The sequence below is a fragment of the Ictidomys tridecemlineatus genome, chromosome 11 (genome assembly GCF_052094955.1).
Source record: "Ictidomys tridecemlineatus isolate mIctTri1 chromosome 11, mIctTri1.hap1, whole genome shotgun sequence".
Classification (NCBI taxonomy): domain Eukaryota; kingdom Metazoa; phylum Chordata; class Mammalia; order Rodentia; family Sciuridae; genus Ictidomys; species Ictidomys tridecemlineatus.
This window is the reverse complement of record NC_135487.1, coordinates 23544360-23560124: the sequence shown is the minus strand read 5'-3', so window position 1 is coordinate 23560124 and position 15765 is coordinate 23544360. Positions and strand designations below refer to the sequence as shown.

The following is a 15765-nucleotide window of genomic DNA, read 5'->3' as shown; positions in this document are numbered from 1 at the left end:
ATCGCGCAGCGCAGTGGAAACCACGTTATTTCACATGTAGAGTTTCCCAAGATCACCTGTCCATTTTCCCAGGAAAATCTCACATCACACTGGGTGGTGATCTGGAAACACAGACTGGGGGTTTGCAGGATAGAGTGCATGGAGAGGCTGCCCCGGGGCATTCCTGTGGGAACCAGTCCTGGGTCCTGACAGGGAGTGTGCTTAGAGGATTTGCCTTCTCCACCTGCACCGTTCCTTCCCTGTTTTTAGACCTCAGCCAGGGTTAGCAGGGTGGGGGTGGAGGGCAGGGGGTGCTGCTCTGTCTCCAGATCTGTCTTCCAAAGCTGGTGTGCATCCTCCCAGTGTATGTTGATTGGGAAACTGGCATTGCTTGCAGCCAATGTATCCTCCCTCTAAAATGCAATGTACCTGTGTCACTAAAAGCAGAGGTTTGCAGAGACAGTGGCTCTGGACAGGTGGGGAAGATTCTCTGGAGAAGAACAGAAGTTGATTTTTCCATCAGGGATCTGGTTAATAATGGCAAATCACCCTCAGAAATGGTGATGTTTCAAGGATCTTCAGACCCTAGAGCAGCACAACAACCACCTCTTCTGGGATTCCAGGATCAGCGTGTCAATGCTCTCCTGGCCAGTGCAGCAACAGCCTGACCTCCGTCACCTGCCTTTTCCCTGAGAGGGTTCCGTAGCACCCCAGCCCACAGGAGGCTCTGAGAATAAAAGGGTCTAGGAGATCCATACAGAAAGGCACTGACAGCCAAATTTTTTCAAGTTTCTCAGTTTTAGAAGCTCTTGATGAAATGCAAATGGGAATTGCCAGAGAGAATATGTGTCTCTAGGGGTGTGTGTGTGTGTGTATGTCTGTGCATTGTGTGTGATTATGACTAATGTCCATCAATTACCTGCAAATTACTAGATGATGCCCGTAATGATAGTTCTGTTTTTAGCTTAATGGTTTATGTATCTAACTAGTGGCTTCTGTCTGGAGCAGGGCTGCCGGCAAATCAAAACACTATTTGCCAAGCCTGTCAGTGTGACAAATGTTGCTTACATTTGCTCTTTTATTCCCAAGGTCAATTGATGTGTCTTTTTTTTTATATCACTGTTTGATATGCTAAGAGCCTTAAATAAGAACCATTCAATAAAGGTCCAATTTGCTATATTACTGTTTATTCCTGGATAATTTTATATTAGTTGGGCTCTTGAAGATTCAAAGTCGCAATAAAGAGTAGATCACCTGCAGAAATGGGGTTTTATTACGAAGACCTCCAAGTCTCCAGTGGGCACAAGAACCGTCTGCCTTGGGGACTTTGGAGATGTGGATCTTGAGCAGTCTCAGGACCACGGTAGCACCCAAGTGCACCCGATGTGCTAAGAATAAAAGTCTGTGTGACCAAATGGATTAGGGAGCTGTTATATATAATCTATTCTTGCTTTGGAGGTTTACATTGAGTTAGCGGAATACAAGCCCTCACAAGTGCTTTTATTTTGTTTGTTTGCTTTCTGTTGTTTTTATTATTTTTGGGGTGGGTACTAGGGATTGAACTCAGGGGCACTCGACCAGTGAGCCACGTCCCCAGCCCTATTTTGTATTTGATTTAGAGACAGGGCCTCACTGAGTTGCTTAGCACTTTGCCTTTGCAGAGGCTGGCTTTGAACTCGCTATCCTCCTGCCTCAGCCTCCCGAGCTGCTGGGATTACAGGCATACACCACTGAGCCCCACATTGTTTGCTTTCTGAAAAGTCCTTAACCGTATTTAACGCAGCATTTTCCAGTTTTCTGTTTAATCATCGGACACCCTGGGGCATGTTGGAGACTGACCCTCGGAGCTTCTGCACCTTCCCCGGCCTCCACACCTGGAGCAGGCCTCATTGCTACCATGGCCCCTTGGGCTGGCTCCAGCGCTGGACGGTCTCACCCTCCTACCAGGACGTCCTGCTCCCTCCTACCCTCCAAGTGCCTTCCTCTCTTCCCTCTGATGTACCCCTCAGCCTTGATACCGGGGATTGAACCCGGGGGTGCTCTACCACTAAGCTACACCCACCCCTTTTTATTTTTATTTTTGATAGGGCCTTGCTAGCTTGTCCAGCCTGGCCTCCAACTTGAGATCCTCCTGTCTCCGCTCCCCGTCTCCAGATGGGGATGCCCGAGCTTGCACACCCTCCCCCCCACCTGAGACTCCTCCATGCCGCACAGGCTTTATGGACCACGTGAAGGACCCCTCCCTTGACCCTCAGGGCAAGGGGAGCTGCTGGACTCAGAGCCTCAAGCATGGGCAGGTGCTGTCCACTGAGCTTTCTCCCCAGCTCTTTTTCAGATGCTTTGACATCTCGGGATCTTGCACACTGGGACGGGAAACAGCTGACCCAGGAGTGTGTCTTTTGCTTGCAAAGCAACCGATTCAGAGCTGAGCTGCTCCTGGTCCACTCACCAGCCCGGGGCTGGGGACCTTACTGCTGAGGGCATCTTCCTCTGGACTCCAGTCTGAGCTCCGCTCATCTGCTGGCCCTGCCCACCTGCTCCTTCACTGGGGCACCACAGTAAAGGCCCCTGCCCACAACTCCCCTGTTCCTCCTGCCTCCAGACAGACCCTGGTGCTTCCTCCTGTAGCCCTGCGTGGCACAGGCCACCCCCTCCTCTTGGAAACTGTAGCAAACTCTCTCTCAATGTGTCCCAATCCGTTGGTCTCACCAGGCCTGCGTACTCACAAAACCCCACTGGAAAACACGGCAGTGGCAGACAACCCCCAAATCCCAGTGGCTTGATCACCAAAGTTTATTTCTTATTTATTCTGCGTGCACAGAGAGCATTTGCAGGGGCTCTGCCCAGGGGTGACACTCAGGGATCCTGGCTCCCAGAGGCCAGGGATCACTGTGGCAGGGAAAGAGAGGAATTCAGTAAAAGGGGCGTAGGCAGCTCAAGGGACCTGCCCAGAAACAGCACACTTCCCAGCCACCCGAACTCCTTGGCCAGAGCCTGGTCATGGCCAGGCCTGACCTCAGCAGGGACGGGGAGGGGCCCAGAGGAGAGATTGGAAATGCCTGGGTGCTGGGTGACAAATACCAGGGACTTCCACAGGGACTTGCCAGGACAGGACAGACGAGTTTGGGAACTCATCTTGCCAGAAACAGTGTGGAGACATTTACAGTCAGATCTGGATGATGAGAAAGAGTTGACTAGACAATTCCTACGGGTCCTGGAGAGGAAGCGCTGCAAACAGAAAGGGCAGGTGCGAGGACCCGAGGAAGAGGCAAGGGGACTGGAGGAACCGAAGCCGGCAGGGCAAGGAGGGGGCCGCCAGGGCAAGGAGGGCGCCGGGGAGAGGCAGGGAAGGGGTTTGCCTTGATGTCATTTGGGTTGTGGTCGCGTGGTGGTGAGTGGACTTTCAAAGTCAGTGTTGTTCTATTTTTTCAAATTCTGAACAGGAAACGTGCCCTTCAGTTGCCTGCACTCTAGGCTGGCCACTCGGCCCACCCTTGACTGCCCCTGACCCAGGAGACTGGAGGGGCCCGAGCCAGGTGGGGGGTGCAGCAGCGCTAACCTCCAGGGCTTTGCAGACCATGTGAGGGACCCCTCTCTGGACCCTAAAGACAGGGGGAGCTGCGGGTGGACTCTAGGCTGGAGTCTGGACATCACCAGTTGTTCAGACTCTGGATGGCTCTGGACAGGAGGGTGAAAGCAAAGAAAAGGTGCCCGAGGAGGTGGGAAGGGCAATAAGGCCCAGTCAAGCAGAAGATGAGTGTCACTTGACATGTGTGGCCGGGCCACCTGTTTGTAAAACGCTGCTGTCTGCAGAGTCACCGGGGAGGATCACCACCCACAACAGGGTCTCGCACCGTGCTCTCCATTATCCCCCCACCTCTTCCACCAAGTCTGGCTCCCCCCATTGAAGGACGCGCTGCTCCTCTTAATACGGCATGCAGACTTGTCCCGTGAACAATGGGCAGGTGTCAAAGTGTCCTTGCTCATTTCCCCAAGCCACATGAGAACTCCTCCTGACGGGGGCAGGGGGGGGTGGCTGTTCTACAATCAACCTGGACATACTGAGGGGTGGGGAGGAGGGGAACGAGCGAGCTTCCCGTCTCCAGAGGGGGATGCCCCAGCTTGCACACCCCTCCCCCACCTGAGACTCCTCCATGCCAGAATTATCCACCCACTCCGGGAAACGGAGCCGCGGTAAACGTCTGATTAGAGAAAATGCCTAGCAAGCTGCAATTCCATATATTGCCAGTGATAAAACTGTAATTGTTTGTTGACAGTGTACATTAGCTATTCACAGCTTGTGTCAATATAGCACCAAGAAACTAGGGTCTAGGAATCTTTAATGGCAGTGCAAAAATACCGTGGAACTAACTGGGGAATAAAACCCACCGCTTCCAGTCGGGGGAGGAGTACCATTCCCAGAGACGGCTGCATGGCAGAAGCCCTAATGAAGTTTGAGGTTCCTCCATGGCGCTGGGCTGTTGGAAGAGAAGGCTGTCCCCAGGCTGTGCCTGGGAAGGACCCCCAGGGGCATGATTCTGGTGGGTGTGGGTGAGAGCTGAGTTGTAGCTGCTGTGAACTGGGCCCACGGGGTGGGGGAGGCAACCAGGGCCTAGCCCCCTGTAGGTCCCAGATAGGTGTGTGGCCTGTCGGGGACAGTATGGTATTTTATTTTATTTTTTAATTTTATTTATTTTTTTATTGGTTGTTCAAAACATTACAAAGCTCTTGACATATCATATTTCATACATTAGATTCAAGTGGGTTATGAACTCCCATTTTTACCCCAAATACAGATTGCAGAATCACATCGGTTTACACATCCACATTTTTACATAATGCCCTATTAGTGGCAGAAGGCAAGAAATAATTAAAATCAGAGCGGAAATCAACGAAATGGAAACAAAAGAAACTATTGAAAAAATTAACCAAACTAAAAGTTGGTTCTTGGAAAAAATAAATAAGATCGACAGACCCTTAGCCATGCTAACGAAGAGAAGAAGAGAGAGAACTCAGATGACTAACACACGGGATGAAAAAGGCAATATCACAACAGATGCTACAGAAATACAGAAGACAATTAGAAATTATTTTGAAAACCTATATTCCAATAAAATAGAAGATAGTGAAGACATCGATAAATTTCCTTAAGTCATATGATTTGCCCAGACTGAGTCAGGAGGATACACACAATTTGAACAGACCAATATCAATGGATGAAATTGAAGAAGCCATCAAAAGACTACCAACCAAGAAATGCCCAGGACCAGATGGGTGTACAGTGGAGTTTTACAAAACCTTTAAAGAAGAATCAATACCAATACTTTTCAAGTTATTTCAGGAAATAGAAAAAGAGGGAGCTCTTCCAAATTCAGGCCAACATCACCCCAATTCTGAAACCAGACAAAGACATCTCAAAGAAAGAAAACTACAGACCAATATCTCTGATGAACCTAGATGCAAAAACCGTCAATAAAATTCTGGCGAATTGGATACAAAAGCACGTCAAAAAAATTGTGCACCATGATCTAGTATGGAATTTTAATGGTGAGGGTCCAATGGGGCGCACCAATCTGTCCCTGGAGACATGAACATTTAGATCTGAGGGAGGAGTCTCGGCTACCTGGGGACATCCACAGGAGACCAAGGGACACAAGAATGGGACCCTGGGACTTGGGTTGTCATTGTGGTGGGCAGGATATTTCCAGACAGCGCAGGTGGCTGGGGAGGGAGAAGTCTGGGGGTTCCAATGAACAGAAGGCAGCTCGGGTGAGGAGTCTGGCAAGGTCTAGTCCAGGGAGATGCTGATCCTGACCCAGACCTGGTGGAGAGCTGGGGCACTGTCCAAGAGAGGTACCGAATGCAGTCAGTCATATTATTTTAATTTTGGAGTAATCACAGGTGTGCAGGAAGTTTAAAGGTCGTGTGGGGAAAGTCCCATGTCCCCTTCCCCCAGTCCCCTTCACTGGTTCCCTCCCACATACCTGTAGCACTCTAGGAAAACCAGGCAGGGACACTGGTGCTGTGTGTGGGGATAGACTTCTGTGTCATTTTATCCCGGAAGCTTCTTAGGGCTCCTCCTGCCTTCAGGATGCAGAATGATTCCATCGCCCTCCCTACCCTCCTCAGGCCGCGCCCCTTCAGGGGGTACAGCCGCTTCCCTTGCTCTCTCCATCCCTAACTTCTGCCAGCTGCTCATCTGTTCTTCACCCTATGAGTCTGTCATTTCCAGAATGCTATGTGGGAGGACTCCTACAGCGTGGGGCCTCTTGAGGTTAGCTTTCTTTTCACTCAGCGTGATGCCCGTGAAGGACACCGAGCTGTTACCTGTGCCCATCGTCTATTCCCATTGACTGCTGCATAGTATTCCACAGCATGGATCTGGGGTTTGTTTTATCAGACACCTGTTACAGGGCATTTTGGTGGTTTTCCAGATTTTGGCTGTGGGAGGGAAGCTGCTTTGAATCATCAGGCGTAGGTTTCTGTGTGGATTTCCAGTTTTCATTTCTCTGGGATAAATGGACAGGAGTCCAGTTGTTACATAATTAGCATGTGATTTTTTTTAAAGAAAGAAATTGCCAGATTATTTCCGGAGTGTCTGTGGGTTCTTTTATTCCTACTGGAAGTTTGTAAGAGTGCCTTGTTTCCTATCATCACCGACGTTTGGTATTGTGGTTATTTTATTTTAGCTGATCAAATGGCTGTGTGCTGATATTTTATTGAACTCCTAATATCACATTTCCTTCAAGCTACAGATGTCAAAAAGCTTGTTGTATGATTACTTGTCATCCATATAGCCTCTTTGGTAAAATGTCCTTTGCTGATGTTCTAATGATTATTAGTTATATTCATGCCTTTTTTTTTTTTTGAGGGGGGTTGGTACCTGGGATTGAACTCAGGGGCACTCGACCACTGAGCCACATCCCCAGCCCTATTTGTGTATTCTATTTAGAGACAGGGTCTCAATGAGTGGCTTAGCATCTCTGTTTGGTTGAGGCTGGCTTTGAACTTGTGATCCTCCTGCCTCAGCCTCCTGAGCTGCTGGGTCACCACGGTCTTGTCTTATTTTTAATCTTAGGGGAAAACGTTCAGTATTTCACCATTAACCGGTTTCTTACAGATTTTTTTTTTTTTAACCAAGTTGAGAAAAGTTTCCCTCTGATCTTAGTTTCCCAAAAGTTTGTTTTGGGGTCATAAATAGGTTTTGAATTTTGTCAAATGCTTTTTCTGTATCAGCTAACACAGCGTGTGTAATATTCCATTGAGTAGATATACTTTATATATTTTTCTTTATTCATTATCTATTGAGGGACACCCAGGTTGGTTTCATAGTCTAGCTGTTGTGAATTGAGCTGCTATAAACATTGATGTGGCTGTGTCACTATAGTATGCTGATTTTAAGTCCTTTGGGTATAAACCAAGGAGTGGGATAGCAGGGTTGATGGATAAAGAAAATGTGGTATATATACTCAATGGAATATTACTCAGCTTTAAAGAAGAGTGAAATATGGCATTTGCCAGTAAATGGCTAGAGTTGGAGAATATCATGCTAAGCGAAATAAGCCAATCCCACAAAATCAAAGGCCGAGTGTTTTCTCTAATAAGCGGATGCTAATTCACAATAAAGTGGGGGGGCACTAGGGAAGAATAACATTACCTTAGATTAGGTAGAGGGAAGTGATGGGAGGGGAGGGGAGGGGATGTGGGGATAGGAAAGATAGTAGAATGAAACTGACATTATTACTGTATGTATATATGTGACTGCATGACCAATATGATTCTGCAGCATGTGCACTCAGAAAAATGAGAAATTATATCCCATCTATGTGTGATATATCAGAGTGCATAAATGCATTCTACTGTCATGTAAAACTAATTAAAACAAAACAAAGAACCATCACTTGTGGCTGGGTGCAGTGGGGCACACATGCAATCCCAGTGACTGAGGAGGTCAGCCTCAGGGCAGGAGAATTGCAAGTTCCAGCCCAGCCTCGGTAATTTAGTGGGGCACTCAGCAACGTAGTGAGACTCTGTCTCAAAATTAAAAAAAAATTAAAAAGGCTGGGGGTATATGTCAGTGGCAAAATGCCCCTGCTTCAATTCCCAGTATAATTTTTTTTAAATTTTCTAACAGCATATCCATGTGAAGTTTTATATTCTCCCCATGCTTCAACCAAAACATTGTATCTAAGAAATGGAATGCGGAAGCCAAAAGAGGATCCAGCTGTCTGCTACTAAACCAGACATGAAAGAGATTCGCAGATGTGCAAGACTGTATTATTTTCTCTCATCAAATTTATTTTCCTTTCTTGAGTTATTTTCATAAAAACATTTTTGTGTTAATTATTGAATGATCATTATTGTTAAATCAACATTATTTAAAATAATCATTATTGTTAAATTAATAATCATTTCAAAATTTCCTTTTAAAATTTCTAGTAGTAAATATTGATAGACGTAATTTACCTAAATAAAAATTTTGGGAGTCTTCAAAAAAAAAAAACAACTAAATTTTCTTTGCTGCCATTTTAAGAGTTCCGTGTTTAGATTCACATGGGACATTGGTCTTCAGTTTTTTTTTTTCTTCCTCCTGCCTTTGGCTTTGGTTATCAGAGTGATACTGGCCTCATAATGTGAGTCTGGGAGGATTCTTCTTGGGTTTTCTGGAAGGCTTTGTGTGGGGTAGATTCGTTGTTCATACTTCTCTATATGTTCGGTAGAATTCTCTGGTGAAAGAAACCATCTGGCCCCGAGGATTTCCTTGTAAGGAGTTTTAAAGTTACTGATTCAATTTCCTTAACAGTTACAAAGCTATTTAAATGATCTGTTTCATTGGTTAAGTGAAGGACAGATGTGCTTTCCAAGGAAGAGGTCACTTTTGCTTAATTTGTCAAGTGTACCGTGAGTCATTCGTGGTATCTCCTGATCCTTTTGACAACTGCAGGACTGTTTTCTTTAACCCCTGCTGGCTGGCTCTTTACCAGTCTGGCAGGTAAAGACTGAGGTTAGGTTTTTCCGTTTTAACCTTAATCAGATGGATCATGTGATGCAGAACATGAGGGTGGACAGAGAGCCGCTCAGCTCATGCCAATCAGCAAGCAGAGCCCATCCCCTTTGCCTTCTCTCCTCTTGGTTTGTAAGGTCTCTTTCTGCAGAGTAACCTTCTTCCTGTCATCTAGATTACATATAATCTTCCATTTTGCAGATCTCTCTTTATCTTTTTATAGTTGTTGTTGTTTTTTGCCACCCATACCCGTTTTTTTTTTTTCATATACTTAAATCAATCAATATTTAAGGCCCCTGGAGTTTTCACGTTGTATCCATTCAAGGTTCATTAATTTTAAGAGAAAGAAACCCAAAGCAAACTAGTTTGAGAAAAAAAAAAACAAACAAAAAATCTAAAGAAAACAAAAGGAAGTAATGTTGGCTGATGTAAATGAGCATTGAAGACATTGAAGAGATGGATCTCTGTGTGTCTGGATCAAGGATCTCAAGAGTCTTTCACCAGGCCCCTGTCTCCTGTCCCACGGCTCAGCTTTTGATAATATTTATGTAGTGATATTGTGTTTCCTGAGGCAGAGAGGCTCCAGGTGATGATAAAAAAAGACTGCTGGCAGTCCCAGGCTTATATTTTAATGATTTAAGATCCAAAAATAAAAGACTTTAGGATCTATACATCATGTTCCACGGGAAGACTCAGAAGGACCCTGCCTGGGTTGTACGCCCTCTTCTCTCTTATCTACGGTCCATAAAAATGAGGGATGGCGCGCCATGATGGATCCTTCGCCCAGCTCAGTGGCTGGTGGGCAGGTGGGATCCTGATCAGAATCCCAAGCTATGGGCAGCTCAGCTCCCTAGCAAAATGATGGACAGGTAGAAACAAAAGAAGTTCCCTGAACAGGTCAGACATAGAAAAGCCATTGCTGGCCTATATATAGCCATATTCCTTGGTTTCAAAGTTCAGCCCATGGTGAGCTGACTCCGTTGATCAGGGCCCAGGGTGAAGCCGAACACTGTGGTGGACAGAGAGCCGCTCAGCTCTTGGCAATCAGGAAGCAGAACCCAAGTGGGTTCTTGTTCCTGGTTTTGTTTTTGCAGTGCTGGGAACTGAACCCAGGGCCCTCAGCTCTCCCATCAGGTTCTTGAATTACTCTGCTGAAAAGAATTTCAGGACCCATTGAAAGCAATGGCACAGGCAAAGGTTTATTAGAAGGACAGCAAACAGAAGTATATGCACTCCCAAGGCAGGGTGCAGACATCCCTCTGGTGTCAGAGAAGAGGAGACAAGTGTTGTCCTCAGGGTTGAGCCTCCTACTCTGGAAGTGATTTTCCTGGGAAGAGAAGTGCAGGTTCCCCTGCAAGCTTTTGTGAGCATCAAATCCCATGTCAATCACTTAATGTTTGGAGTTTAGAATGTTTCTTCTTGGTTAAGCCGTCTAGCCATAAATCAGTTGTGGGCACGATGTGGAGGTCTTTGAATCTGGTGACATTTAAATTGATTGTGTTTTTGTTCCAACTGAGCTGGTACAAGCATACGTTGGATCTGATGTTCATGTAACCAAAGAGACAAGCACGGCTTTTCTCACAGATCCGGGTCTCTTTTTCCCCTCTCCCGGAGAGCCTGTCTATCTCACAGGAACACTGTAGCTATCCTAAGGTTATAAAAATAGGGGAAAAGGCAGACCTTGACTCCCACCCCCCACCAGTGTCCCGAGAGGGATGGGAGGAGGCAGGGTGAGCCTCAGAGAGAGGGTAAAGGACAGAGGTGCCCAGGAGACTGGCCGTTGCCTACCACCTGTGTGTGCACCGTCAGGTGGGTGCCATCGTGCATAGACACCCCCCCCCCCCAGTGGTGGACACATTCTTTCAATAAATATGTCCCCAAACGTCCAGTGGTATGCTTTTAACCTTAGAGGAATCTTTAAAAATGACCATCTTATGCTCAAAGCATATCATCTTAGGTTCAACATTTCCTTTATTTTCACCCATTTATGTGTTTTTTTTCCCTCATGTAAATTCCAGAAAGAAACTATAAACATTTTGATTTCAGAAGCACACACAGCAAGATCCCATTTGTATCGAATTATTTCCTTGAATATGATCCCATTATTGATCCTTCCATCTCTTTGCATGTCAGCTCTCAAGAATGACTATTTCTAGGTTATGGGTTTTTTTTTTCTTCTTCTTTTTCACCTAGTAAGCACTTATTTCTGTAAAAAGCCGTGGACATTCCTCTTAAGGAATAAACATAAAGTAGCATCCACGTTCTGCTACTTAGAGTTGGATGTATTTTCCTAAATATGTGAACAGGTATTATCCACTGGAAGTTATTAATTATAAATTCATGGTGCATTCTACCCAGAGCCTCAAAGGACCTCAACGAGAAAGGAAGGGGACAAGAAAAGGAACCAGAGGAGGAGAAAAAGCAAAGAGAAACAAACCTGGCAGGCAGACCTGTAGCTTGGGGATTATCAGGCCATGGCTTCAGGGAAGTAACCCTTTTATACTTCTCTGTCAGCTGACTGCTGGTTTTCATCACCTCTGCTGAGAATCTTTTTGCCTTTGGATACCCTCTGTGTGCCTGGAGTTAGTCTTCTTTCCTATCCCTGCCTGTTTTAGTCAGCTTTCCGTTGCTATGATGAAATGCCCAAGATTGTCAACTTAAAAAGTGCAAAGGTTTGTTTTGGCTCACAGTGATGGAAGTTTCAGTCCACGGTCAGTCATTCCTGTTGATTTTGGGACTGTGGTGAGGCAGCACAGCATGGCAGGGACCATGTGGTGGAACAAGCTGCTCCTCTTAGGGTACCTGGGAAGCAACAACAGAGGACCCAAAGGGATAGCTCAGTGCCGGAATGCTTGCCTAGCCTGTGTGAAGGCCTGGGTTTGATGCCCAGCACTGCAAAACTAAATAAAAGCACCCCACCCCACTGAGCTAACTCCCTTCCATTAGGTTCCACCTTCTAAAGGTTCCACATCTCCCAGTAACACCGTAGACTGGCAGCCAAGCCCTCAACACAGGAGCCTTTGGGGGACATTCAGGATCCAAACTATGAGAGTCCCCATCCCTAGATCAGCAATGCACATCCAGCTGGCACCCAATAGGAGCGCCATGGATGGGCACCTTCCCACGGTGGCCCTTCTCCCTAATCGCACCTCTTTGTCTTTCAGGCTGACTGGCTTTCAGCTGCCAGCCACCATCGTCAGTATGGCCACCATCCTGTCCCTGCGTCTCATCAGCGACTATGCAGTCAGCGCCCAGGGCTTTCACGCCAGCTATGAAGGTAGGTGCCTGCTGCCGGGCCGCGGGAGCCTGAGAGGCCAGGTCCTGGCCATAGGCGGGCCACGCTGCCGTCCACGGGGCAGGGCTCTGCAGACTCAGAGCTGGGGCCTGTTCTCATGAGGCTGGTTCTGCACCAGGAACTGAGTTACTGCCCTGGCCCCTCCCCCGATCCTGGAAACTGAGAATGGGAATCAGAGCTTGACTGCAGGAGTTTATCCCAGGGGCCGGGGGATGGCCACTTCTTTGTCCCCTTTAACTGGGTTCTGTTGTGTTTTATTTTTTAAATTCCGTTTTCTGCTGGGCTCAATTGTATATGGTACCCCAGGTTGTTTTGGAAAATAAGAGCGAGAGAGACAGCCCAAGGTGAGGACTAAAGGAAGGAAGTTAGGTCTTTGGGGGTGTGTCCTTCCCAAGTAACAGAAAGAAAAAAAAGCAGCTGGAAGGTCAATACAGTGATTGCAAAAAGTCAGATTTACATCATTCCAAGAAAGAACAATCAATTTTTCCTTAATAGCATGGATTAGGGCTGTGGGGTTTGAGCTCTGCAGATGATTTCCACTTCTCTCAGTCTGTTTAAATGTGGTGTTAGAATTCAAATTAACACTAATATCTTCATATTATACACTATTATTATTATTAACTTTATTATGTTAGTTCAGAAGGTGGTACTTCTAGATCTCTGTCATTTCCCTGGGAAATTTACATCTCATTAATAGGTAATTAGGCTGCTCTTGGCTAAGACCCGCACTGCTGTTTTGTGTTGAGATCTTTAATAGGCATATTTTAAGACCGTTAATGATAATTAATAACAGTAATGACATAACACCCTAGTAAAGCATGCCAATTATTCTTTCCCTAGCCTTTGTTTAAAAACTTAAAAGAATAAGTGATGCTTTCTTGAATGAAGCTATAGCAATAAGGAAATACACACTACCTTTTGTCTTGGCCAGGAGCACGGCACACAAAGACGAGTCCTACCTCCTTGGCAAAAACCTCCCCGAGTATTATGGGTATGGGAGAGGCAGTTTGATGCTTTAACCCGAGCAATTAAGGGCTCCTGAAAAGATCTCAGTTATTTTTAACTTAAGATTCCTGAGAAGGCTCCTAAGAAAGTTCCACATACCTTTAATTGAGGGCTTCTGACATAACTCCACTCCACTTTAACTGATGGCTCCTGACAAAGACCTACCTGTTTTTAAAGTAAGTATGCCCAAGAATACCTGACCTCTTTTTAAAAAATGACCATTTCTTCCCCGAATCAACTCTTGATCTTAGTCATCCTGGTTAGAGCTTCACCCTGGATTTAAACTAATTCTTTCCAAGTTTGAGCTACAAGTTCCTTACTAAGAGAGGCCTTTGCAGGAGATATTTAAGTCTTTCTGGCCATAGATCCTTTTTCCATATGTTGGACCTGGGGACACGGACTGTGTCTGGGGGTCAGGGAGGGGGACTGAGGCAGTGACACTAAAGGACATGCCTGCAGAGGCTCTGGGAGTGACTGATATAGAGGTCCTAGCTGGGCCCTGGCTCCTCTTGGTGCCCTCATTTAGCAGTCCTTGGGGATCGTTGCCTGAGGCCTTAGGAATCAATAAAATTAAATGAAATTTGAAATCTCGTGTCAGTTTCGCTAGTCTTACGTCAAGTGTTTAACAGCCACATGTGGCTTGAGGCTACCCTATTGGCAGCAGAGACACAGGACTTTTTCATCAGATTCACAAGGGGGGCCTGTCATGCAAAAGAGGTCACAGCACATCAGGGAGAGGTTAGAGGCCAGTGGGTCCCTCCTCTGTCCTGCCTGGCACAGGTCAGGCAGCCCAGATCTGAGAGTGCTCAGCATTGCACAGGGGACCCCCAGGGCATTAGCGCAGGCCTGTCCTACACAGCCACATGATGGTGTCAGATCTCCAAGCCACTGGCACTGAGAAAGTACGGTGAGGCTTGGGAACCCTGGGCCATTGTAGACGGGTTGCTGTAACTCTGGGTTTCTGTGCAGTCACCCCCACGGGATTTCTGCACGCTTGTCAGGATGTGTATGTAGCTGGCTGTCCTTGTACCACACAGTCTGGTGGGTCACCCATAAGCCAAGGCTGTGGCTATCACCGAATCCTGTTGGTTCTGCTCAGGGATGAACCATGAGGCAACTTGTGCATCCAGAGAAAAAGCGATTTACACCTACTTTGGAGACACCCAGGGTGGAGGAGCAAGGAGGGAGGAGGAGCAGCAACGGTGGCACCCACGTGACCTATACCCTGGGCTTGCTGGGTCTCGGGCCTTTCAACAAGAGATCTGAACTCCCTTCCTTGCACACGCTCGTTTCCTGGCCCTGTAACTGATTAATGAAGGCCTGGTGGGCAGATGCCACCCTCTCTGGGCTTCCTGGGGTTGGGGGAGGGGAGAGATCCCAAAGTCAACAGGAGCCAGGGAGGGAGATTTTGCTGTCAGGGAAGGAGGCCGGCCCCTCCCTCCCTGGAGGAGACCACCCTTGTCCCCGTGCTGGGTGGCAGGCCGGCAGGTGCCCGAGGAAGGTCCCCTGCCAGCCAGGGCTGCCCCTGAATCAGGATGGCTCCCTCAGGTTCCCATTCACCACACGGCCGGCTCCATTTCAAAATGGCATCGGGGCGCGCCTCTCGGTCGCTGCCCGTGGCTGGTGGCCCTGAATGTGCGCTATCAAAGCGGGTTTGATCCTCCGCCCTCATCTGGAGTGTGAGAGCAAGCAGATAAGGGACGGAGCCGCTGCTGGGGATTTGGGAGAGAGGTGAAGTCAGGTGAAGGGTGTCAGTTCCTGGCTGCCACCACATCAAGGGAAAGATCAAAAGGCCAATAGTCAAACCCTGAGATGACAGGGGATGCTCGATTTGTAATCCCCGGGGGCAGGAGCGGGGAGGGAAGGGGCTGGGCTCTCCTGAAGCTCTGACTGTCGCCCTGGCACTTTACATACATTATCTCATCTAATCCCCAGACAGCGCCCGGGAGCTGGTCCTATCTCCATCTTACAGATGTACCTCTCGGCTTCAGGGCAGTTGTGTGGGCCGCTCAAGGCGACTTGTTGACCAGGAATTTTAAATGTGGCTTTTCTTGTCCAGCTCTTTGATCCCTGCAAAAGTCCTTGAGTAAGGCAGAGGCTAGGGACACCATTTCACAGGCAGGTAGACTGGAGCTAAGCCAGAGGCAGGGAGGACACAGAAACCCTGCAGTGTCCCTAGTAACCTTCCAGGGTGACTTGAGAGAAAGAACAGGACGCCCCAAATTGGGATGGTTTTTGGTATAAGTATGTCCCAAACATTTTGTGGGCTATACTTACACTAAGACATGGTGTGTCTGTTTGAAATTCGAATTTAACAGAGCCTCTGTATTTTTTAATTTGTTCCATCTCACAACCTCATTTTTGGGCCTGAGTTCTGAAAATAGGTCTCAGGAACCCTCACACCCTGGGTCTCCCCCTGTCCTGCTGTACACCAGCAGGGCTGTCTGTCCAGGTCCAACCTCACCTCTGCCCTTGACGGTCG

At 47.4% G+C, this 15765-nt stretch overlaps 1 protein-coding gene across 6 annotated transcripts in view; it reads left to right on the top strand.

Annotated features, from left to right (window-relative positions):
* The window catches only part of Csmd2 (CUB and Sushi multiple domains 2), a 542274-nt gene that overhangs the window by 93389 nt on the left and 433120 nt on the right, over positions 1-15765 (top strand). For all 6 annotated transcript variants that reach the window (XM_078025879.1, XM_078025878.1, XM_078025877.1 and 3 more), the window contains exon 3: positions 12148-12260. In XM_078025879.1, the coding sequence (XP_077882005.1) occupies positions 12148-12260 (113 nt within the window). The remainder of the gene's footprint in view (positions 1-12147; positions 12261-15765) is intronic.